Below are 24,938 nucleotides of genomic sequence, written 5' to 3' on the forward strand. Positions count from 1 at the left end.
TTAGAAACAGTGAGTATTTCAGAAAGCAGTATCTCCTGCTGTGATACGTGTTAGATAAACACAGAAAAAGACTTTCATCTAGCCCACTCTGGGTTGAGTTCAATCAAAGCAAACCCACAGATAGAGGAACCTTACCAAATTGTTGTTAGATCTTAGGAGGAAATTCTTAACTTAGAGAGCAGTGAGGTGCTGGCACAGCTGCCAAGAGAGCCATGGTGCCCCATCCCTGTAGGTTCAAGGCCAGGTTAGATGGGGCCCCTGGGCAGTTGAGCTGGTGGGCGGCAGCCCTGCCCACAGCAAGTGTTGGGGCCCAATGATCTTTAAGATCCCTTCCAACCAAAGCCACTCTATGATTCCATGATTCTATGATTCTATTAATCCCACATCCCAGAGCCCAGTGCTCAGCTGGGAGCTGAGGATGTTGGAGGTGGCTTCTCCACTCCCTGCTCAGAGCTGCACAGCCAGAGGAACCCAGTCAAATGGCTCTGCAAATGGCCCCCAATCTGTGTGCTTATTTTCACTAGTACACCCTGTGACACAGCGTCACAGCACTGCATATGGTAGATGATCACTTGGTGTTTGGTTGGGTCTGAAATGCAAGTGTTTTCAAGGGCTGCTTATCGGTTTTATAGCTAGTTTATAATCTATACGTTAGGCATGTAATGGTGTGCAGGAGCACGATTGATCCAGAGCTGGATGCGGTAGCACTGTCGGCTCTGTCAGCTCTCTTTTAAATGGTTCATCAGATGTTTGCAATGCTGGCTCCTCTACCACCTTGATTTACCCGCAGCCATGACTGCACTGCAGCCATTTCGCTGCATGCAACATCTGGGAATGAGCTCCAGGACTTCCCCACTCAGGAGCCTTTTGTCCAATGAGCCACGAGAGCAGTTTGGCTGGCTGGGACAGAGAAGATGGGAGCTTATAAGTAATAAAAATTCCGGCAAATCGTATACATTTGGCTGCATTCACAGCTTGAGCTAAGTGAATTGGAGGCAGTGTGAGCCGCTGTAATATGTCATTTTCTCCATCCCGCAGGCACATAACTCACACAACTTTAGCTATCTCTACCAATGCCAGACTCCCCCATGTCTGTCCCTTGCCACCCAATAAGCCAGATAGTGATGTGGTGCTCATAATAGCACCTGCAAGGCTGCCCTGAGCCACAGCAGAAGCATTCCTAGAGCAGCCAAAGAAGGAAACGTAACTGGGTAGACCAGTAATTGAGAAACGTGATATATTTCCGCCATGAGAAGGTAGCAATTCATACCCTCTACCTATCATTATCCTTAAGTATTGATTCCCCAGTCACATTTTCTTTGTTAAATGGCTTATTTCATCAAGGAGGGATTCTGCAGCTGCAGTCAAAGTGGAACTGAGCGCATGCATACATTTGGACTGCACAGTGTATGTGACCTGAATTTTGGAGTAGCCTCTAAGGCTATTCTCCTAATGAAATCTCAGTCTTCTGCGTCTCCCACTGCTGGTTAACTCCCACCATCTGATGGGATTGTCAGGACCTGGTGTCTTACTTTGCAAAAATTAAGTAGTGACCATCAGACACGTGAGAAGATCCATTTTGGTAAACAGCACATTAAACATTTCTATGCGATCGTTCAATTTATGTTAAACAAATCTGCTTCGATTGTGTTCCCATTCCATTTGTATCTGCCTTCTGTGAGTGTTCCAGCAACATATTTACTGGCATGGATTTTCACCCAAACAGCAACATATAAGTGAACACATTTGTAAAAAGCAGATGTTGAAACTACAGTGAAGCAGTATTTGGTATTAATGAGTTAAAGCCACTATCAAATAGCTATTGGAAATGTTTGTTTGTTGGAAACTGAGAATTTATACACAATGACAGTAGTTGCCAAATAGCTCTTTTGGGGGGCAATTTCTTTTTCTGGGGGGAAGGAGCAATGGAAAGTAAAGCATTTTCCATTTCCAGTTGATTGCATGGATTAAAGGTCATTCAGAATACATGCCCAGTCAGAAAAAATAAGAAAAAACCCTTATATTTCATGTCTCATATACTTAAAGCAGTGCTGACAGAAACAGTTTAGCAAACAAATCAGAGGTTGAAGTGACCTTGTGTTGTCAAAAAATGTCAATCAACAAACAAATTAGGGGAAATTATGACTTTCCTCCAAGAAAGATTTAAAAACAGATGGGAGTAAGGACTAATTGTTTTGTGGGAGTGAACATTTCCCAGGCTCTTCAAAAAAAAAAAAGAGAAAGACTTTTCTACTGATCAGGCATAGAATCGTACCTTTACATTGCTTTTAAATCCCATCTTTTGTAACATTTGTACTGCATGCTGGAAGAATGTAGGTTGTCCTGTTTCACAGTGGAAAAATACAAGAATGAAGTTTTAAAAAACAATTGGAAGCAAATCTGAGATCAATTGAAATCAAGACAGATAGAGAAGAGAGCAAGCCCAGGCCAAAGAAGCAGAACTGAAAAAGATAGGTCAACAGCTGAAGCTGTGTGGGACCCTGAGGAAATTGGCACTGGCAGAGAAATGTGAGTAATGGCACAGACGGGAGCAAATCACTTTTGGAAACAAAGGAGAGGAATTTGAAAATTTGCCTCAAAATGCATAGGAAATAAAGAGTCTGAGATGAGCAGGTAAAGATGCAATACTGTTGTGTCTTCTTGTGCACACCAACTTGGAAAGGTGTGGAGCAAGAATGATGCAAAGGTCAGACTGTGCTGTAGACGTGAGGACTGGTGGGTCAATGTTTGAGACAGGTAGAGAAAATGAAGTAAAAATTCAGAATAATCGTAGAATCATAGAATGGTTTGGATTGGAAGGGAACTCAAAGTCCCACCAAGCTCAGGCTGCCCAGGGCCCCATCCAACTTGGGCTTGAGTGCCTCCAGTGATGGGGCACTCATAGCTTCTCTGGGCAAAAATAAGGCCCAAGTTATGCCTAGCATACACAGATCAGATCTCAAAGAGGGACAGAAAAGAAAGATGAATTACTTGAGGCATTTTAGATTAAGAGAATCTATTCTAGCTGTGAAGGAGTTAACTGAGAGAAGCTGGTACAAATCCAGATGCTTTCTTAGACAAGAAATACTGCAGGTAAGCAGGGAAGAGCCAGTGAAGACATAAAAGATGTGTGTATTTCAGCATTACTGACATAAAAGTGACTGGTAGAGCTCACAGGAATTTTCTTCTGAAACACATTTTTCATCTGTGAAGTCAGTTTGTTGAAGCTGGCACTCTGTTGGAACATGCTTTCTAGTCTCAGTGGAAAAGGTTGCTTAGATCTAAGATGGGATCACTAGTCAGGAGAGAAAGGGAAGAGGCAATCAAAAGAGGCAAATAATTAGTTCGCTCACCTAAAATAGAGAAAACCCAGGGTGAAACTTTGCTATGTGAGAGGAAGAATTCTGAACCAATGTTCTCATAATTTTGACAGCAAGCCCAGCTACTGCGCTGCTACAACTTCTAGGGCAGGGTTTTCTCCCTTCCTCAGAGCACAAACAAAAACAACTGAGGAGGTCTGGATACGTCACAGTACAAACAGCATATTTATTCTGAAGCTTCTAGAATACCTGGATGCTTTGCAGCATCACCACCTCACCATCACTTAAGGCAGAAGAAGACCAGCAGTATCCTCCTGAATGGAGTCTCTGTCTCTGATGCCAGAAGTAACTGAGTTCTGTGTGGCCATGATCAGGTAGTAAACAACTGCTTTTTTGTAGCTGCTCATTTCTGAGTGCTCATCTCAGATATTTTGCATTTCCTGCTCTATTTGGTATTGTTCAAAGGTGCTGAAGACCTACTGCTCCCTTTCAAGTCCTACAGCAAAGCAATTAGGTTAAGTTATTTCAGACAGAATTCCCAGAAATTGAGATGCATAAAATGAATGAACACATGAAAATATTGGCCCTAATATCTTCTGTGACTCAGCTTTTCCATCTCTACAATGGAGAAAATGATGCTTACTGATTTTTCCAAATACTTCTGAGCTCTACAGATGTAAACCAGAGTGGATGTTAAGTACGATTATCATTCTTATTAGAAAAATACATAAAAGATTGTTTATTCCTGGAGAAGGGATCCCAGAAGAGAAGAGGCATCCCTGTCTGAAGAAGTGCCTGAGAGCTGAGCAGCTGCTAAGAAACCAGAGTACCCTCATCCTTATGAATACCCTGAGAGGGATGGAGCGGGCAACCATTTCACAAAGCTGCCACAAGGTGAAAAAGAGATGGGGCCAGGCATCATTAGCAGCAAGGAGATCATTAGATTTCTGCACTACGGTCTGCATGAACCTACAGTGAAAATGGCTGAGGACAGTCATGTAGGAGAGATAAGAGGGAGCGACTCTCTTAAGCACTCTATGAAGAATAAGAAGGCTCAGGGTGCTTGTTAAATGGGAAGCCAATGTCAATGCAGGAGCCTGGGAGCACAGCAGATAATGGCTTATTTTCAAAGAGTTGAGCAGTGCACCAGAAGCTAAGGAATTACTGGATTCAGGAGTAAAGTAAAAAGACAGAGTAAGGAGATAGGCCTAAATGATGAGAGGTACCAGGGTCAAGAGAAGTGGTTGTTTTCTTGAGTGAATGAATTATGTCAGATGCTTCCAAGGCCACAAAGAGAGTAGGAGGAGAGCCATGAGAAAGGTTCTGGAAAGAGAGATGTTAAGTCTAGGTGACCTAAATCGGGGTGATCTGTGACTAAAAGACAAATATATATATATATTGTGCATGTCTGGAAAAAGACTAGGTGAAAACAACATGGGTGTTCTGGGAAGAACAGCAGAGTCTGAGAAATGGGGAGAAAGGGCTAATGGCAGCTAGAGAAATGCAGGAGGAATAGAAGCAGTACTACCCATAATGAACTGTCCTGAGTCTCCTGCTGGACATGGAGAAGGGGTTCATACTGTCATTTTTGATGGTATAAGCCAAGTGATTGAAAACCAGAGACTGGGCAAAGTATCATGAAGAAGATCTTGAAGTGATGGATATTTTTTTCTGCTCTTTAATGCAGCCAGTGTTGGACAGAAATGGAGATTATGCATCTCTGCAGGTATTGCCATAATGGACTCAGAGGAAAGGAGGGAGCCAGTTACACAGCGGAGGAACACTAGTAGGCATGTGGGCAGAGTGTTTGAAGGCAATCAAAAGTTCAGTGCGATCCTGAGATGAAGAGACAACAGAGAAATGGTGCAAACCCAGGAAGGCAGCAGTGGGAAGGGATGGAAAAGTTGGATTCATTAGGCAGAGTCTCAGAGGTCAGGAAGCTGAAGGAGAGAAACTGCATAGCAACATATGGGAAGGAAGAAAAAGTAAATGGAGTACCATAGAGCAATAAAACAAAGACTGTAAGAAATCTGAAGTATTGTGGAAGGCAAGAAAGAAGAAATTCACATGCAGGGAGCTGTCTCAGGATTGGTGGAGAGCTGAGCTGTTAAAAATAAATAAATAAATAAATAAATAAATAAATAGAGGAGGATCCACTCAGAGTTTCAGAAACTGAATCCATCTCATTTCACAGCCTAGTGATCTGGATGCTGTCCTTGCTCTCACAATGATCTAACTGAGCTTAAACCTGAAACTTGGTACTCAGGTCTGGCACATCCTGTCCCTGGCTGCCATGCAGAGGTGAATTCTGTCCTCCTTCCATCTTCCACGGTGCTTGTCCTTTAGCTCTTGTTTTCCATGTGTCTCGGGAAAAGAGGCTGTTGTTCAGGGACTGCTGTGTGATTTCTGCTCCTTCTGTCCCAGATGTTACCCTGAACAGAAGGTAGGAGATGGAGACTCTCCTGTGGGGGATCCACAGGGATGGGGAGGTTTCTTGCTTATGCTAGCAGTTCTGTCCTGCAGGGAGCATCCTTGGTTGGACATGATCCAGAGAAACTGCAATAAACAGCAGAGAGAACAGCGCTGATCTCCCCAGAACCCTGCAGAATGTGGAAATGGAGAGTTCTTGAGAATGAAGGCAACCCCATTGCCTTCCTCTCTGTAGTGCCCAACACCTGTGGGCCAGGATAGGAGGTGCTCAGCCCCACAGTGTGCCCACAGTCTCATCCCATTGCATGCAGACAGAGCTTTCCCTGTGACTGCCTCCTCCTGGGAATTATCGCTCCCGACGTGTGGGTGATTGATTAGGCAGGAGCAACCCAGAGGCAGTGCTGCAGTTATTCAGACTAGATCACGAAAACACAAACCCACTCAATTCTGGGAGATGGAGAGGCCCAGCAGGACTGTAGGGTAGGCTTAATACTCACACTGAAAGTAGCGCACAACAGCATTATCTTTTTCTTACCTGCTGTTCCACTTGTGTCACTCTCTGCTCGAATCCCTGTGCTGACTCCCAGCCTCCTTCGACATCAAAGTTCAGCTCCTCACTTCATTTCCAGGGCCTCACGTGGCTCTGCTGGGGCTTAGGTCCCTTTGTCCCCAACCCTACCCTGTGCTGACCCAGCACATCTCCCACTCCTCAGCCACTCCATGTCCTTAAATCCATAGCTCTGCTCCTCTCTCACCCTCTCAAGCCCAGCCTTTGCCACCTCCCTGCCAGCCACCCTCAGGGCTCATTCAGTGCAGCTGGTCTTCCTGTACTAATGACTTCCACTTCTGTGTCCTTGGCAAGCATTTCCCCTTCTGACTATTAACTTTGTTTACTACACTGCATCTTCAGAATGAGAAATGATTCAGAGATACCCAGCTAAAGCCAGGATCAAACAAGACATGAACATGCGATGGTTTAGCTTGTGACCTTTCTCAGATGCTTCCTCATTCCAGCCTGCACATCTCAGACCTAATCACATTCCCAGTGATTTCCCGTTGGCTTTACAAGAAGCAGGATCCAGGCCTTGTGGATGCAGCCCAAAGTCCTGACTGCTGGGAGCCCCCTTTGGAAGAGCTGAGCTGGTGCCCCAAAGGTCGGGGTCTTTGTATAATGAAACTCTAGGGCAAGAGTCTGCCTTTGTAGCTGCCAGTAAAGTGCCACATACACATGAAGGCATGTGGAAATACATGATGCTTCACAGTACAAGTAGAGAGCATTAGCAGGGAAAGGCTTTCCCCTCCCACTCACCCTTTGTCTATCTGCTCCTTTCCTGTTGTCAAAATATAGCATCCTTCACCAAGAGACTCAGTTTTGTTCTGATGCTTGGAAGGCATCCAGTCCCAGCTTGCACGCTGCTCTGCCAGTCTCCACAGGTATTCTGTACACAGGGCTTCCAGCTAGTCAAGAAATGCTCTATCTTCTCCCCTCCCTGCTGGGGAATCTCCAAGCACCAGGGTTGTTACAGGATCCTGGTGGCTGGGCAAAGCCAAGCAATCTTGCTGTGATGTATTAACCCCCACTGCTTTGCTGCACATCACCAAGCACACTGCAGCAGGAGAGAAGCCCTTTGTAGGGGCGGAGGCCTGCCATGGAGAAGCATTTGCATGGTTAGGTCTTAGCTTGGCCAAATCTTATTCTGATGTTCACTGAAAGCGGCTCCAATAAAGACAGTTTGGGCCATAGAGGGGTGCATAGAAGAAAGAGGCAGACTGGGTGGGATGACAGAAAAAAAAGAGATTTTTCTAGACCAAAACCATGAGTCTGATGTACTGAAAATGTCAGTAAGCCGACAGTGCAGGCATTCACCTCATTCATCCAGGATTCAGGTGATCAAGTCACAGTCTCTGTAACCCTCAAAGAAATTTCCTCTGAAAAACCCTGACCACCTGCTAAAGAGAAAGGCTTTCTGCTGCAGCTGTAGCACGAGGAAAAATATAAAGAAAGGCTTTACTCATGGCAAGGCAAACACAAAGTGAGGCTGAAACGCTGCAGTTCTTTGATCTTGGCACACGTCCTGACAGGCAGCTCCAGCACAAAGATAAGATCACGAGGGTAAGATCTGAGGTGCAGCACAGCATTTTAAGGCTCTGTTGCTTTTCAGGCTGCTGTCAGTGCAGCAGTCAATTAGAAAGTGGGGAAGGGGCTGGAATTTCAGCTCAGTTTTTCTAGAAGGAACTGAGAATTTTTTCAGGGGAAAATGGATAAGCCCAGATGAGGTTTTGGCAGCTTTCACGTGGCAAATTCTTGTTTTACAGGTTTTATAGCAAGCTTCAGATCCGAGACCTACCTTACCCAACATATGGGGCAGACACAGGGATGTGGTTTGGGGCCAGAAGCTCTAATGGGCACATCTCCAGGGAATCCAATCCCAACCACATGAGGTGGCTCGGACATGATTCAAAACCCTGAAACGGCCCTTCAGGTTTCTAACTGAGTGTAACGGGACCGGGTCACGTTAGTAATGATATTCCCCAGTCTGGTACTGTGAGTAAATTTTATCCTGTTATGAATAGCCTCCTCCCCAGGACGCAAGAGCAGTGTTACGTGTAAGCGAAGCTGAAAACGCTTCAGAGATTAGCCCTAGCACGTAGATCCAGACTCTTTCGTAATGAATTAGTGTGTTCAATGAATGAAAAAATATTGGTGCAGCAGCACAGCTTGCAGTCAAGCTTCAAAGGGGTTCTGGTGGCTGAGCAGCACTACCTGCTCCAATCGTGCCACAGGGGCTTTAACGCTCATCCGTCACAGCCCCCCATCTGCTTGCTCCTTTCCAGATCACCCTCACTGGCCTCCACTCACCTTTCTTGCAGGCATCATCCCTAAACCTGGCACAATTCTGCCCTCCGTGGATTTCATTTTAAAAGCAAGCATAAACTTAACAGGATACAGGCGCACGCACAACCATAAATGTCTCATGATCATGTGCTGCTATAAACCTCCCTCTTCCAAACACCCTGCTGGCACTGTTTGCTTGTTAAATAACCCCAGTGCTGTGCTTAAGTCTAACTTTTGTTACAAGCACTTCAGGAGAGGGCCAAGGCAGTTTGTCTCCTTGTAAAGCACCAGGGTACCTGCAACTCAGGAGGAATAACAATAATAAAATTATTAACGTTCTAATAACAGCCTCCAAAAGTTAACACTGCTTGTGAGGGTTGGCATTTGTTTTCTCTAGCTGCATAAGGAAGGGACCTGAAATTAAATCTGTGCAATACCTCCTCCAACATCTGGTGTTTGATGTGGATTAGGAGCACCTAGTCAGAGAGGTACTCGCTCACCTAGTGATGTTGGGAGCTGTGACACAGCTGGATGCCATACTTTGGTGGAATACCCCATTCAGTTCCACATGGTGTAAGCTATGCTTGCCAGCATGGTTTGGACTGGGGAAGGGGCTGCAATGGGGGCTATTCCCAGCAAGTGAACATCGCTGGGCCAGGAAGTTCCCTCTCCAGCCATTGGAGACACCAATAGCTTTGTCCCCAGATGCTGGCAAGAATGGGCTTGCTATGCATAATATCTGCCCCATTCTCCCCCTGGTTTCTTTATTGCTTTGAGGGCATTTTTCTTCCTGAAGGGACAGCAGAATCTCCAGGGCACTTTATCTTAAAGGGATTAGAGATGCTCCCCATCTGGGCAAAGCCTGGGCGAGCTCAGTAAGCACATAATGGCAGCTGCGCTCTTGCGTGACAGCCCCGCACTTGGGGACCTTCCTCAGCCTTGCATGAAGGGCTCTGGGTTCCCCCAGTGTCAGACATGCTGGAGGAAAGCCAGTCCTGCCCTTGCTCTGCTTCCTTGCCTTAAACCATCTCCATACTTGTCTCCTAGCCAAAAGAGGGTTTTCATGCCCAGCAAAGCCAATCATCCCAAGTCTTGCAACTGTGGCCGATCCCCTAGTTCTAGTTATAGATATCAATTGCTAAACATATGGGATGGGGTCTTACCAAGCCCTGGAGGGGCTTGCAGAGGGGCAGCAGTGCTGAAAGGGAAGAGGATATGGAAGATGGAGCAAAAGCTGCCGTTGTCCTTGGCTTTCTCTACTCTCCGGATTATTTCCCTGGGGTACTCGGATGTTTTTATTATTAATAACTAATTTTTATCTAGCACTTTGCATCCTGAAGGACCCTAAAGCGCACCACATACTTCATAAGCTAATTGCCAGCTGAGCCTAATTCCTCACTCGGTTGTGACCATATCTGCTGAAGGAGCAGCTCAGGGTCACACTGGGTTTGCACCAGTTCAGCCGAGGACAGCCTCTCCCTATAGATCCAGCAGGATATGTCAGAGATAAATGCAGCGTAGGGTTGGAGGTGAAAAATTTGAGTTGCCTTTTCTCCTCCTTCATAATTTAAAAATGACTAATGAAATGGTGGTCACAAAGCCTTCTGACCATGGCACTGCAATTGTCAGTGTTGGTATCTGTGTGCCATGACTTCCGATCACCCCTAGAGTTATGATCTCACCACCCACCCAAAACATGACCTTCCAGGGCAAACCTGGCCCTGTCCTCCAATGTATACACACAGATCAGCACCGTAGCTTTGTCCGGGGAGAAAATGCAACCCCAGCAGACGAGCTGAACCATAAATCTTCTGCCGCAAGGATTTCCTCTGTGTGCTTCTGGGGAGGACCAGAGGAGCTCAGCTGAGCTGTGTGCTTTCAGTTCAGGTTGGAGGCTGTTCAGTGCCTACGTCCCCATCAGCTGGGATGGTGTTTACGTGTTCTGTTTTCAGAGAGTTTGATGTGGTATCCCTCCATGTAAAAACTGTCCTAGTTACAATATTGCTGCCGTGACAAACAAACAAACAAAAAAAAAAAAAAAAAAAAAGAAGCAACAGCTCTTAAACACTCCCTTCATCCCATCCACCCCTTTCCCCCCAGGCTTCCATTAGTATCTGCCTTCCCCTGACATCTGGATGTGCCGCCGCGGCTTGGGATTGCCTGTGGTAGTGGTGGAGCAGCTCCTCTCCTCCCACACCTTATGCACATCATTTCTCTCTCACTGCAGATAATTGCATCACCCTTCCTGTCACTCGGCTCACAGTTGTAGTGTCACATTTGACTCATTTTCCACACACACACAAATGTTCTTGCTACAAATTGCCAGTTTGGGTTTGGCTGTGTTTCTTTATCCTTTCTTCCGGAATATCTCAGTTTCTTTCATTTGCCCTTTCTGTTTCGTCAGGACTTTTATCCATGCCCTGACCGTTCTCTGCTTTCACTCCTCTACCCTTCACCTGGCAGCTCTGGTGCTCCAGTTGTGCTCCAGGAGCTTAAACCCCAACATAATGCTGCAGCATCCAAGCTCAGACACTTAAAAACCCTTACCTCAATCCCTTTTCTGGTTCTCACTCATTTGCAGACCTGTTTTGCCTCTTTTTAAATGGAAAAGGCAATAACTTCTACCAGGTCAGCTGACATACCTTGAAAACCCTGTGGCAGGACTTGTACATGTGGAAGTTCACAAGGTTTTGTGCACCAGTCTCTGCAGAATTAGTCCCTAAGCAATCTGCTGAGGAATCACAGACGCTGTCAGTGCTTTACGCTTCCATCAAACCACAAAGGAAAACAACAGCAAGACAAACCCAAATGCCTTCATTGATGTGTCTACATGAAATCACAACATGCAATTGCTGTATATGTAGATGTAAAACTGTTTTCAATTCCAGCTGGGAAACGCAAGAAATACAACATTAGGAGTAGTGAGTTTACCCATAGCTTTAAATAAGCCTACAATGTTTTTCTGCTTATTACTGTTTTTAGAAGAAATTCAGCTCAGGTTTGATTCAGGCAGCATCTAGAAAATAGAGGCAATTGATTACTGGGGGAAATGCTTGTGCTGAACGTATGCAAAAAAGAAAAAAAAGAAAAAAAAAAAAGAGAAGGATTTTTTGAATGACTTTTATTATTGCTGTGTTAGGTTTTTTAATTTGTGACTTGGACAGATGTCTAGCAGTGCCTGAAAACCAGCCACCCACAATGCTTTAGCTTATATAGCTCAGACGTGCTGGATTTGTCCCTGCACCAAAATGCCTTCCAGAGCCTTTGCCCAGTTCCTCAGCCAATCCCCCCCTCTGCCCTGTGACAAAGCACAGGAAATTCCAAGCAGTGGCACAGACATTCTTGAAAATTACAAGCCTATAACAAGAGGGTGCTTATAAATGGAAATCTTTGGATATTCTTAAGTGTAGGTTTTGCTTCTGTTGCACCTCCCTGCACAGAGGCCGTGGAGTGGGACGAGGACGCAGGGAGGCCCAGCACCATGAGGCCACAATGGGAACCTGGCCCTGCTCACCCTCTCCTCCCTGCTGCTGGTGTCTCACTTCTTCCTCCCCTGCCCACCTATGTCAGTGCTTCTATTTCCATCTACTAACCGCCTCCCAACCCAAGTCATTCCCCCAGAATTGCTCCTGTCAGGCTGCTTACTGCTGAAGCGTTGGCCATGGCTAATGCAGTGCGATATAGCCCTTCCTTCAGGCTTATCAAGGCACTGTAAGGCAGTGTTTGTACCATTTTACTGCAGAGAAACCTCTTTATTATCTGATCCTTAGCAGCAGCTGTAATAAACACGATTATTAATGATAAGGTGAGGAGAGCTGGTATAATGGTTCTCCCTCGTAGGCAGGGGGGATATTCTTTAATAACTGTGAGATCAATTTCTATTTTGCATCAGTCCTTTTACAGTCTTCTTTGCCACAATATCTGAATGATTTCCAGTGGCACATTAAGTGATGGGGCTTGATATCAGTCACATGTGGTTTGTTCTTTTATCCTCTCCCCAGGGAGAGAATTATGTATGCAGCATACTGGTTATGTTGCTAGGGTTTTGTTGGTTTTTTGTTTAACATATGCACTGCTGCAAGTTTATGTTGGGGAAGGCCACATCAAAGCAGGCACACTGCATTTACATGAGAAGGTGATGAGGCTTCTGATGGCCCTTAGTTCCCAGAGGATCTCCACTATTTCCTAAGTGCAGGCTAAGCCCTGCAGACCCCATTCCCTACCCCACTGGTATCACCAGCACCATTTTGGGACAGTGATGGTGAACCTTCTCTCCTGGTTTGCAAGTCCTTTGGCAATACTTGTAAAGCTTACATACCAGCAGTTTGCCATATAGCTCTGGAATTTGTCCTCCAAGTTCCGAGCTTCAGCACCTGGTCCCAAAGGGAATAATCTCAGAAACAGAACCTTGTAGCAGAAAGAAATGTTCAAGCTCTCCGTCCTCCCTCCTGCCCTTCCTGTGCCATTTTCCTCATTTCTTTTGTGGGCAAATAGTAAATATCAATTTAATCTGCAATGACAATCACTTCTAAGGCAGGAATCACAAGTGTGGATTTGGGAGGTCTTTCACATGGTCACAGCCTTTGTGTTCATCTGGGAGAAGGTCACGTCAAGGAGGAGCACGTTGTGTTTGAACTGGAAACTGGGGAGAAATATCAGGCCCAAACAGCTCCAGTGTCTGATCTCCTTCATGTTTTTAATACAAATATCCTCAGGCAGTTTCCCCAAGGCAGGGAAATGCCGTTATTCTGTCTGTGACAGAAGAGTGGGGTTAAGTGACTTGCTAAAATGATACAGGAAATGTGTGGAGGTGCTGAATCCTTGGCTAACACCGAGCCATCATTCTGAGCTTTTAGAGACAACAGCTATATCCAGCCACCTTTATTTATTTCTCCAGAAGCCACCATGCCAAAACCTCTGCTAAATTAGAGAGGGAGGCTAAAGGAAAGCTTTCAGCGAATTGCTTTTTTCCGTAAATGGAAATACCACAAATCATTCTGGGAAAAACAGGTCTTTCTGTTCTCTTCCCTCTTTGTCTGCCTCTCTCCTTTTGGATGTCTCTCCTTCTCCCTCTGGCTCCCAGTTTTCAGCTGTACAGCCCTGACCATCTAAAAGCATTCCCTTCTCCCTGCAGGAAGGATCAGCTTTGTATTCTTCGGAACTTATATTTGCCGACGGATTGCACTCTGCAGGAAGGAGAGTCTTCTGATAAAGCCAGGGGCTGCACAAAGCGGCACAAAAATAAAACGTGCCATCAACAGCACTGAGCCAGGTTCCCATCAGGGGTAACTTGGTCCGGTTCGCGCTGCAGCAGAGCCGGCAGCTGCCAGCTGCCCTGCATAGACAGTGTGTACCCAAACGATGTCTGGCTGCCTTGCAGGAGGCCTCTCTGAGACCAAGCGCTCCGTCAGTGTTGATGTCTATGCATCTTAGATGTTCAGTCCCTCTTGGCACTATGGCAGGTCACAACCCAAAGCGCTGCCTCTGCAACCAAGCTTTACAAAGCTCAGGCAGGTAAACGCTGGGGGTCTGACTGAAAGACTCCCAGTAGCATCTTGGGGGGATGCTCTGGGATATTGCCATGGTGCCAGAAGGCTGAGGGCCAGGATGAGGGGTGTTTTCCATGGTCCTGGGCATCCACACCTTTTTGGTCCTGAGACAAGTCAGAGCTCTTCCCCAGCTGTTCTGTACATCCAAAATCAAGCTGCCCCAAATCAACGTACTGAGTTGAGGAAGGTGGCTGTAGAGCATGAGACTGACAAATGGGAGGAGGATCTGGAGGGTGAGGGGAGAGCTGGAAGCTGGGAGAGCTGCAGTGAGAGGGTGGAAATGCATAGCTTGAGTGTCTCATGGGCTTGCAGAAGTTGCAGTGCTCAAAACCTGCCTGGGGTTCACAGCATGAAGTAGTTCATCAGGAAGAATGGGAAGGGCAAAAGGACATGAGTATGTATGAGAATACATCATTTCTCTCTCCTAAAAGGGGTCCCAGAGTCCTGAACATCCTCCAAAATAGAAGCATGCTCATGCTCAGGCATTCAGAGGTACTAACTGTGGTGTGAAACATGATTCTTCCCTTCCTGGCTTTGCAAATGGCATGTGTAGAATGGGAGAAGGGCCTTGTGTCAGACCTCTGAAACACTGCTGAGCTTCTCTAAACCCTCCCCACAAGTGGCTGAGGGGCTTCCGCTGGCACAGGAGCTGGGGAGGCTGTCCCACCATCCCAGCAGGACACAGATGTCCAGGGGAGGATTGCCAAGCTGCCTTGGCATGAGAAGCGACTTCTCCACACTGAGCTGATTTCTGAGCCGTCGCATCTGCCTTGAGCACACACACAGCCCTTGACAGTCATGCAGCCACCCTGTGCCCTTTGGAGGAGTACAAGGCAGAACAGTGCTGTCCCCACAACACATGAGGTTGGTCTCCAAGGCAGAGATCAGAAATGGTTTCAGCAGCGTGCCTGTGGCAGAACAGAAACTGAATCTTGTTCTCTCCTATTCCCAGTCACCACGTTAATGACCTAAATTCTGCATCCTTTCTTCATCCATTGCCCAGATGAGCTAGGAGGCATTGGAAGAGAAGCTGTGGAGGCACAGGCAAGCAGCTGTCTTCTGGAGCCATGGCTCCATGCTGGTATCACAGACAGCAGCAGCTCAATGGGACCAGTGCTGTGCATGTTGTCCTCATGAACACCAATGAGGCTGAACCAGGACCAGACCAGAGCAGCACATCGTCCTGGGGTGAAAAGCAGCTCCTCAGTAACTGTGCTGTGGAAGAGTGATTAATAACTTATAGCCCATGGGTTAAATGTTGGAATAACACTTCAAAGATACATGGAGAGGCTTTGTTCCTACTTTCTCCTCCTAGTGCTTACCTTTTACACACTTCTCTCCACTGTGACTGGCCTCTTCTTGGAAGCTCCTTGAACTAACAGCAAAGGGTGATAGGTTTCTCAGAATTACCAGGCAAAAACTGACAAGACACAGAAAAGCCAAGCATAGAGGTTGACCCAGAGGAACTTCAGTCTCTGCAGCCTCCCAGACTTTGTTCCAGCAAGGCTTTGCCCAGAGAAAAACCCAGGGAGAATTGTCTATATTTCCCAAATACCTGAGAGATCATTGGAAATCATCTGGAACAAATCTTCCAAGACATGACTCAGAAACCTGACATATTGTCTGAGGTCTCAGTCTGGCAAGAGTTAGCCTGGAAGAGCTCTAGGTTCCTCACAAACAACCCTTCCAGGAGGCAACATCTATGACTGTGGCTTCAAAATCCCCTGCCCTGCACACCTGGATGATACAATGGCTGGGCAAGGATGGCAGGAAGGTTTCTCAGGTTGCCACAACACTTGCCACTCTCAGTATTCAGGCTGCAAAGTCCCTTGCCGAGGGCTCAGTCAGTTTGAAATACTGATGGCTGATCAGCCCCTGGGGCTGCCATGCCTAGCCATGCACCACACTTGGGTACTGTGCTCCTCCTTCCCCAAGGGCCACCCCTATACCAACATGAACAACCAGATACCTCAAGATACTAAGCAATCAATGTCCAGTCAACCAATGGCCATGACGATGACTATGCTCAAAGATTACCAATCTGCAGTGGTACTGCTGATTTCAAGAGGAGAGTGACACAGATGTTGAAAAGAAGAGACTGGTAGAAATCTCAGCTGATGCTGGACTGGGAAGGTCTCTCTAACCTTCTGGTGAAATGGCTTTGCTGGTCATGGGGTGAGTTAAAGAGGATGCCCCGTGGCTAAAGCAGAGAGGCTGGTAGAAGCATCTGTATGGGGGTTTTTCACCAGCCTGGTGAATCCGTGGGTGACCCAGATTCTCACCCACAGCAGAAGATTTGGTTCATCCAGCACAAGGGGTCCTTGGCTGCAGGAATGAACCCCAACACTCACGCCAAGCTTCTTGCAGGCTTAATCTGTGAGCGGACGCAAGAGGAGGCCTGCTAAAGGTACACAAAGCAAGCAGTCATACGGAGCAAGTAGATTAGGAGCTTTTGTTCTTCTCGTACAACAGCGGAACAATGGAACATATCCCGCCAGTGAAATGAATAGGTATAGCAAATTCACAGCAGAGGAAAACAAACACTTCTCTGCACAAATACAATCAGCCTTCTGTACGCAACACCACTGGAATTCACCAAGGCTATGCCAGGTGAAATTCAAGTGGAGAATTGGCCTCTCTGAAACTATGCAAACATCCGAAGTTGCTTCAGTCAATGCCAACAGAAGCAATGCTAACTCATGAGTTTTGCTATCAGTGATTACAGTTCCACCTCCTACAGAGGTGGGACAGACCCCTTGTCCATGCATGGCCAAAGCCTCCAGTGCTGCCAAATCCCAGAGCAAGGGATACTGGTCCAAGTGGACATCAGTCTGTGCCCAGCCTGCATTCCTGTGCAAGGAAGAGGGAAATGGGTGTGTGAGCATGTGAGGAGAGAAACTAATGGTCCCCATGTGAGTGTGCGTGCTGCCTGGGAGAAAGGAAGGGAGGGAGTAAGGAGCAACACAGAGGGCAGTTGCTCCTTCAAGGAGGTTGCTGGTGTTCTCATTTGTTCTTTTTTTCTCTTGTTCCCTAGGGAATTTTAAAGGTCTGTGTAAGCAAATCGATCACTTCCCTGAGGATGCAGATTATGAAGCCGATACAGCAGAATATTTCCTCCGTAAGTCCACAGGCCCTTTTCCCTGCAACTGCTCATAGGTGCTGTCATCAGGTGCCTTTTGCTCTCTGAAGACAGTGCAGCACAGATCCTGGATCCCGTGGGGCTCAAGGGGCAGAGGGAGGGACAACTGTGAAAGGTGGGTAGGGGGCCCCCAGATCCACTGAGTCTTTGCATCTGGCTGCAGTCTCACCTCCCTTGGACCTGCCATTGAGACAGGTCAAGTGTCATGACAACCAATAGCATTTCTTATTAGCACCAATTCTTGGTGATATAAACCCCAAGTCTTTTGACCCAAATGCATCAGAACTTGGCACGTGATGATAGCAGTTTCTGAGCCCCTCTCCAGTGGACAAGAAGCATGGGGACAGAGGAGGGCTGCAGGGGCCACCCTTCATAGCTGCAGCTGGTTCTGCAGCAAGATCCTGAGCACAGGAACACCAGACCTCCCCTCTGTACCACTGATTTAACTCAAGCATCCTTTCCACCCAAACATACCCACCTCACATAGAGCAAGGCTGTGCTTCCTCACCTCATACTCTGATTGCATCAGATCTAAGAAATCTGCTGGACTGCAGTGAATGGAGATACCCATTTCTTTCTTGTTCCCCTCTCTCCGAACACTGCATCTCTACAGAACAGACCCTGAGCACACACCACCACAGCTGGCAATGAGCCACCACTTCCTCCTACCCTGAGAGATCAGATGAATAGGAGTCACTCCCCCTCTAGGTCCTCACCTTGCCTTCTTTTCCACCCTCTGCACACTCACAACATCTTTTGGCATCGTGATAAGAGATCTTCTCCATTCAGGAATCTGAGACAAGAGATTTTGACCTCCCAAGGTGAAATATCAGATGTCTCCAAAGACCAGCAGCCTTTCAGAGCTGCTCCTTGTCAGCCAGCTGTGCTGGAAGCCAGATGTGAAGACCCACCCCTGCGGCAGAGATGAGAGAGAGAATTTAGGCTCTGAAAAGCTAATTTGTATGTGAAAAGAGATGGCTCTTACTGCTTGCACGGTTGTTTGTGAGCAAGGAAACTGCAAGCATTCTCTGCACTTCAGAAAGGAGAGCTGGGGGAAGGGAGTGAACATCCCAAAAGCTGTGGATCCATTTCCTCAGAGGGAACAAGACCCACATGCATCACCTGGCCAATGCCAGGACCTGAGAGTGTCCTAAGACAGAACATTTTTGAAGAATTATGTTCAAAGCGGGATTTGGTCACTTAGTTAAGGAGTCTTTCCTTAACAGAGTTGGGCTTCTGCTGCCTGGCTGCATAAGGATCCCACCAAGCAGCTGCTTCTCCAAGCCTTCTGCCAAATTGAGTCCATGGGTGCTCTGCATAGGCAATGCCTGGTGGTGCTAGCAAGGGCAGCTAGAAGGGTATCATTGTTATCAACCTAAGTGATCCCTTTGGTTCAAGGACGAGGATAATCATGGGACAGTGCCCATAACCCATCTAGAAGGGCTCAGACTTGACGGTACCTCATGTTTCTGAGAATTAAACACCCATTAGAGAGGAAGCAGTGGCATCCTTATGTTCACTTGCTAAAATGAAGTTAGAAAATAGGCAGATGCTATGAGCACCCAAAATACCATCACAAATCCCTTTTATCTTTAGCCTCAAGGATCCAGAAAAACAGATGAAACCCTGCCCCTCTCTTGTTTCCTTGGTCCTTTCAAGGAGTGGGAAAAAGAGGCTACCCTCACACTTCTTATGCTACCCGCAGCTCCCCAAATCGACCAGCACATTCTGGTTCTCCCAGCAGGTGGGAATTTCTGAGATAAGACCCAGTTAAAACTGATAAGGTCAGAGCAGGGTTGTGAGCATCCCTCTAGAAACCTTCCAAACAGAGGATGCACGCTTGATATTTGCTCACCTCCATTTAGCTTCACCTTGTTGAATTCTGCCTTGCCTTCCAGAAGCTATTAAGATGGTTATTATCACTCTCCTGTTTCCTGAAACTCAGCCAAGGATAAGACAGAAAGCAAGCAAGAGGTTTGCCCCTACTTTTTGCATTCTCAACATACAGGCAAGGGGCTTGAACCCCCATTCAAAGACCCCATTCCTTCAGCCTGGTGGGACTCCAAGACCAGCAGGGTCTTTGAAAGAAGTCTGTTCTTGCACCAGAAAAAGTCCCACCTTTGGGACTTAGGGGCTGGACTTGATGATCCTTATGGATTCCTTCCAACATGGGATATTCTGTGATTCCATGATTTGCTGCAGGAGGGTCCATTCCTGTAGGCAAGGAGGGTTTGTCTTTCCTCCCTCTTTCCCGATCTTTGCTCCACAAGCAGAATCACACCAGCCCGTCTGATACCTTTCTTTAGCAAGCAAGGCTTCATTTCATGCTTTACAGATTACTTCCTCTTGGGAAGAGAGGAGGGAAGCCCTTCTTGGTAAAAAACACAAACAGTGCCAACACAAACCAGACTGCCCAAATAAGTGTGAGTTTTCCCCCGGAGCTCTGGGGTTCATTGTGCATCTGCGTGCATCGGTGTCATTGCCAGCTGAGCTATCCACTACTGACCAATGGTGTGTGTATGGAGCTGGCACACGCACACCCACCCCTGTCCTCTGGAACAAGCCCAGCTCTTTCATCACCAGCACCTTCTGACACACTTTGTCTCTCTTCTCACCCCCTTTTTACTCCTTCATGAATTACTCTGGCTCCCCCAGGTCATGCCCTCTGGTCCCCATGCCCCATGTTGCTGCCACAGCCCTGATTCTTCTCTCTGACATGTGCATTGTTGTCTCTGCCCCTCTCCCTCTCTCCTCTGCAGGGGCTGTTAGAGCCTCTAGTATTTTTCCGATCCTGAGTGTGATTCTGCTTTTCATGGGTGGACTCTGCATTGCAGCCAGCGAGTTCTACAAAACTCGACACAACATCATCCTTAGTGCCGGCATCTTCTTCGTGTCTGCAGGTAATGGGACATGTGTGGGCCGGGCTCAGGGCTACGGGAGGGCTGCATTTCCAACCTGGGTTGAAGGCAGCACCCTGAGGAACCTCTCCATCTGCCACATAAGGAGGGAGGATCCCCATGGCTGGTGGCTTTGGGGTGTCATCAGGGTGTGGGGGGTGCATGAGCAAGGGCTTGCCCTGGAAAAGCTGTGATGGAGACCAGCAGGTAGGTTTGGGACCCCATTGCCCCTCCTGGCAGCAGGAGGGCAGGAGTCTCATCCCATGGCCACCGCCACACATTGTCCTCATGATGGCTGCCTCTCCCCCAGGTCTGAGTAATATAATTGGGATCATCGTATACATATCAGCCAACGCTGGAGACCCCTCGAAGAGCGACTCCAAGAAGAACAGCTACTCCTACGGCTGGTCCTTCTACTTTGGGGCCCTGTCCTTCATTATAGCTGAGATGGTGGGAGTGCTGGCCGTCCACATGTTCATTGACCGGCACAAACAGCTGCGCGCCAACGCTCGCGCCACGGACTACCTCCAGTCCTCCGCCATCACCCGCATCCCCAGCTACCGGTACCGCTACCAGAGACGCAGCCGCTCCAGCTCCCGCTCCACTGAGCCTTCACACTCCAGGGATGCCTCTCCCGTCGGGATCAAAGGGTTCAACACCCTCCCATCAACAGAGATCTCGATGTACACCCTGAGCAGGGACCCGCTGAAGGCCACCACCACCCCTACCGCTACCTACAACTCCGACAGGGATAACAGCTTCCTCCAGGTTCACAACTGTATCCAGAAGGAGAACAAGGACTCGATCCACACCAACACAGCCAACCGCCGGACCACCCCGGTATGAAGCCGCCGCCAGGAGCTGCAAGTGGGGAAGGAGGAGGCAGGAGGATGGGGTGGGGGACGGGGAAGGGGGGGGTGGGCGAGCGGGTGAGGACAAAGGGGGTGGCGGGGTGGAAGGAGGTGTGAGTGCCCCCAGGGTGGGGCCCTCGCAATCGCAAAAAACAAACAAACAAAAAACAAACGAAGAAACAAACAGAAAAACATAGAGAGAAAAGTGTAAAAAAAACAAAACAAACAAACAAAAAGCATTAAAAAAAAACAAAAACACGCGTGAAAATAGGAAATAAAATACGGAGCGACCGGCAAGCAAAGGGATAAGCAGACAAATGAGCACGCAAACATAAAGCAAATGTACAGCGAGCAAACAAACAAAAACTAAAGGAAACGTGAGGGAAGAAACTATGGAGAAAAAAATAAAAAAACCTTAAAAAAAAAGAAAAAGAAAAAAAGAAAAAAAAGAAAAAAACTTTAAAACCGAGAGAAAGAGATTTAAAAAAAAAAAATAGAAATAAATTTAAAAGAAAATGCATGATTTCCCATGTACCATTATTTTAACATTTAATAAAAAGAGATTTAAATGAAAAAAAAAATATAAAAGGGAACCAAGAAATAACGACAATAAACCAAGTGGGAGGAGGAGGAGGAGGATGAAGGAGGCGGCAGCTCTTTGGGTTTTGGGGGACAGCGGGAGGGGGTTCTTTAATTTTATGGTTCATTTCCCACCTCCTTCAGCTCAGCACAGGCTCCCCGGGGGGCTCGGGCCTGCAGCAACCTCTCCATGTCCCCAAGGTCACCCAAAGGTTGCGGGGGCTCTCAGGGTGCATGGGAGCACTCAGAACCCCCCCCCAGACCTGCTCAGCCTCCTCTGGGAGCCCAGGAGCCGCTTGCGGGTCCCTATGAATAAGGGTGCCCACTATCCCCTGGGAGAGCAGGAGCTGCCCACAGTGTACCCGGGGTTCCTGAGGGCTCCCCCGGCTCTGGGGACCCACCCCCCCCTCCCCTCCCACCACCCAGGGTCAGCAATGACAGCGTGAAAAAGCAGACACGCGATGTCAAAGAGAAAAAAAAAAAGAAAAAAAATATATATATTAAAAAAAGGGGGGAGGGGGGAAAAGGTCGAAAAAAGGTTTCTTAAAAAAACAAAAAGTGGCAATTTTTTTAATAAAACAACAACTATAAATAAATGTAAATATAATAAGTGGATTTACTTGCAAGAGAAAACAGATAGCATTATTTTTTGTTTCGGTTTTATTTTCTCCAGCTTTAAACTGTGAAAAATCAAGGCGGGCAGCAGAAGGAGGGGTGGGGGGGGGGCTGCAGGGGGGGGGGACCAGAGGGGAGAGGGGCTTCCAGTGCTCAACATGCTGCTGCAGGGGGGGGCTGCAGCGGGGTGGGGGGCACGCACTCACTCCCCTGTGAATGCTCACAGGCTCCCTAAATGCATTTGGCCACCCCCCACCCCAACAACAAGCCCCATTCCCCCCACCCAGGGCACCCACCTCTCCTACTGGGGGGGTCCCTTTTTAGCAGCCCCCCATCTCGCCTGGATTCAGCTGAATTCATTGGTGCACCTGCGCAGGAGGAAATGGGGACGGGAAGGGTTGGGGGGGGGTGTCAGGGTCCCTGGGGATGGGACCCACAGGGGCTGCCCCCACAGCTGTGGGGTGTGCAGGATGGGTGTGCCGAGCCCTAGGGCAGCTCAGACCTATTAATTTTTGGTTTTAATATGGTGGGGTTTGGGGTTTGTTTTTTTGGTTGTTTGTTTGTTTGTTTTTTGGTGTTTGGTTTTTTGGGGGTTTTGATTTTTTTTTTAATTTTTTTTTTTGTTTGTTTGGTTTGGTTTTTGGTTTTTTTTTTTTGCTTTGTTTTTTTTCCATTCCCGTCCCTGCTGCTCCAGTTTCAGCTCCCAGTGGGGTTTCTGCTTAAAAACATCCCGACTCTTCCACCCCCATTACCCCCAAATATCTCAACCTCAGCCCCCGGGGTAGGGCGAGTGGAGCAGGTTAGATATCCAGACTCCTGCTCACAATTCTCCCCTATCTCCCCACCCCCAAACTCTAACAAATATTAGCAAAAGAAAGAAAAACAGGGGACAGACATTCAAAATGAGCCCCCACCAGCCCACAGGGACAAGCGATTCACTGCACGCCCAGACTGCAGCATAAAGGAGAGCAGTGTTTGGGGTTAAACCCAAAAGCTCCGTGGAGCTGGAGAGCATTCACAGGGAAAGGTGGGGGGGGCGAGTGCCAGACCCCCTCACAAGGGATGGGGAGGGATGAGGGCTGGCAGAGATGCGTTCTAACAAGGGTATTGCACATGTCCAGCTCAAAGCAGTACAAGAAAAAACCGACCTCCATTTACTTTCTTTCGTGGGTTTTTTTCAGACTGTTATAAAAGAAAAAAAAAAAAAAAAAAGAAAAAAAATAAATAAAAAGAAAAAAATAAAAAAGAGAAAATGACAAAAAAAAATACAACAAAAAAAAAATCCTGGTACATGAAATAAAGATTTTTTTTTTATATATAACTTGGTCCTCGTTCAAGTGGATTTATTTTTTTTGGGGGGTGGAATTAAAGTGAAAAGGGCCCCTGTGGGCTGGAGGAGCACCTGAAAAACAGCAACGGGGGTCAAGCCCTGCCTGCAGATGCCTTCACCCAGGGGGTGGCACTGAGCCCCACATCTTCCACTGGCAAAGGAGGAAGAAGAGGGACGATGAGGCTTTGCTTGACAGTGAGCACAGGTAAACTCAAGCCATGCCATCCTCCAGCCTTCAGAAGTGGCCATGAGGATGGGTGCATTGAAGATTTTGCTTGACTGCTCGCCAAATGCCCAGCTGTGCTCCCCAGGGCAGGACGGGACGGTTGAGCCATGGCTCCCTTTGCTTCCCCCACCTGCTGCCCCATTTCGGCTCCTCCCTGGGGACCCCTCCCTCACAAAATCAGGGCACAGGCAGGGAGGGGGAGGCAGCAAAGCGGGACAAGATGCAGCCAACCCTGCAAGTGGGACGCTGCCAGATGTGGCTCCAGTCCCATGTCCTGCACAGTGTCCGGCCGTGATGGGGGGCACGGCTCAGCCCCTGCCTCTCGGAGGTGTTCCTTCCTCACCAGGGCTAAAGGTGTGCTCCCTTCTTCCCCTCCACGATGTCCCTCTGCCTCCTTGCTTTTGTGGGTCAGGGCAGGAGGGGGAAGGTAACGTCTGGGAATCAGGCGTACCCAATTCTGCTCGGTGCCCCAGACAGGGCCGGCCTCCATGCAGTAATAAGGAACAGCAGCGCTCAGCACTTCTCATGTTCAAAGCACTTCCCTAACATTCTCTAATGAATCTGTCGCATTGAGCAATGCAATGGACTTGCGCGTGAACAGCAGCCCTCCGCTGCCCCATCCCCTGGGCTATGCGGACATTCTGGGTGGGTGCCAGCCCTGTCCTCACCCAGGGTCATGGTGCTCCTCCTGCCCCCGCTCACTTCTCCCAGCACTGGTTCCACTGGCCCCTGGCTATGGAGAATACACCACAGCCTGCTCCTCCACACCACCATGCAGGGAGAGGGCCAGGGGATGTCAGAGACCTCTTGCCTCGTGACTGGGAACAGCCAACATGTCTGGTCCCCCAAAGACAGGACTGAAGAATGTATGAGAGACTCAGCTTTGCTTCTGCTGAGACTCTGTGAGAGCTCTGCATGCGGGAAAACCCAGCTCCATGGCAATTAAATTAACACAGGGCATTTAGCAGTGTCGCTTAAACGGTTTCAACACCTAGGAGCAGTAATTAGTAGTAATGGTTTGGCAAGGGAGGAAATTAAGACCCAGGTACGACGCTTTTGTCTGCAGATAATTTTCAGTGCCAAACGGCTGTAAGGGAGAGGCTAAGTGCCAGGCATGCAGGTTGCTTGCCTTACTGCCATAGCAGGACGCTCCTGAAACCAGAAGG

At 47.8% G+C, this 24,938-nt stretch overlaps 1 protein-coding gene and 1 long non-coding RNA gene across 3 annotated transcripts in view; both read left to right on the forward strand.

Moving 5' to 3' along the window:
- CACNG2 (calcium voltage-gated channel auxiliary subunit gamma 2) overlaps positions 1-21,078 on the forward strand; it is a 47,246-nt gene extending 26,168 nt beyond the window's left edge. For both annotated transcript variants that reach the window (XM_015862227.2, XM_015862220.2), the window contains 3 exons: positions 17,170-17,253; positions 20,034-20,174; positions 20,482-21,078. In XM_015862227.2, the coding sequence (XP_015717713.1) occupies positions 17,170-17,253; positions 20,034-20,174; positions 20,482-21,017 (761 nt within the window). In that variant the 3' untranslated portion in view covers positions 21,018-21,078. The remainder of the gene's footprint in view (positions 1-17,169; positions 17,254-20,033; positions 20,175-20,481) is intronic.
- Positions 212-10,633, forward strand: LOC107313721. Its single transcript, XR_001555153.2, has 2 exons — positions 212-3,694; positions 3,786-10,633. It is a non-coding gene; the product is annotated as an uncharacterized LOC107313721 (long non-coding RNA).
- Positions 21,079-24,938: the final 3,860 nt, after the last annotated feature.

The sequence above is a fragment of the Coturnix japonica genome, chromosome 1 (genome assembly GCF_001577835.2).
Source record: "Coturnix japonica isolate 7356 chromosome 1, Coturnix japonica 2.1, whole genome shotgun sequence".
Classification (NCBI taxonomy): Eukaryota; Metazoa; Chordata; class Aves; order Galliformes; family Phasianidae; genus Coturnix; species Coturnix japonica.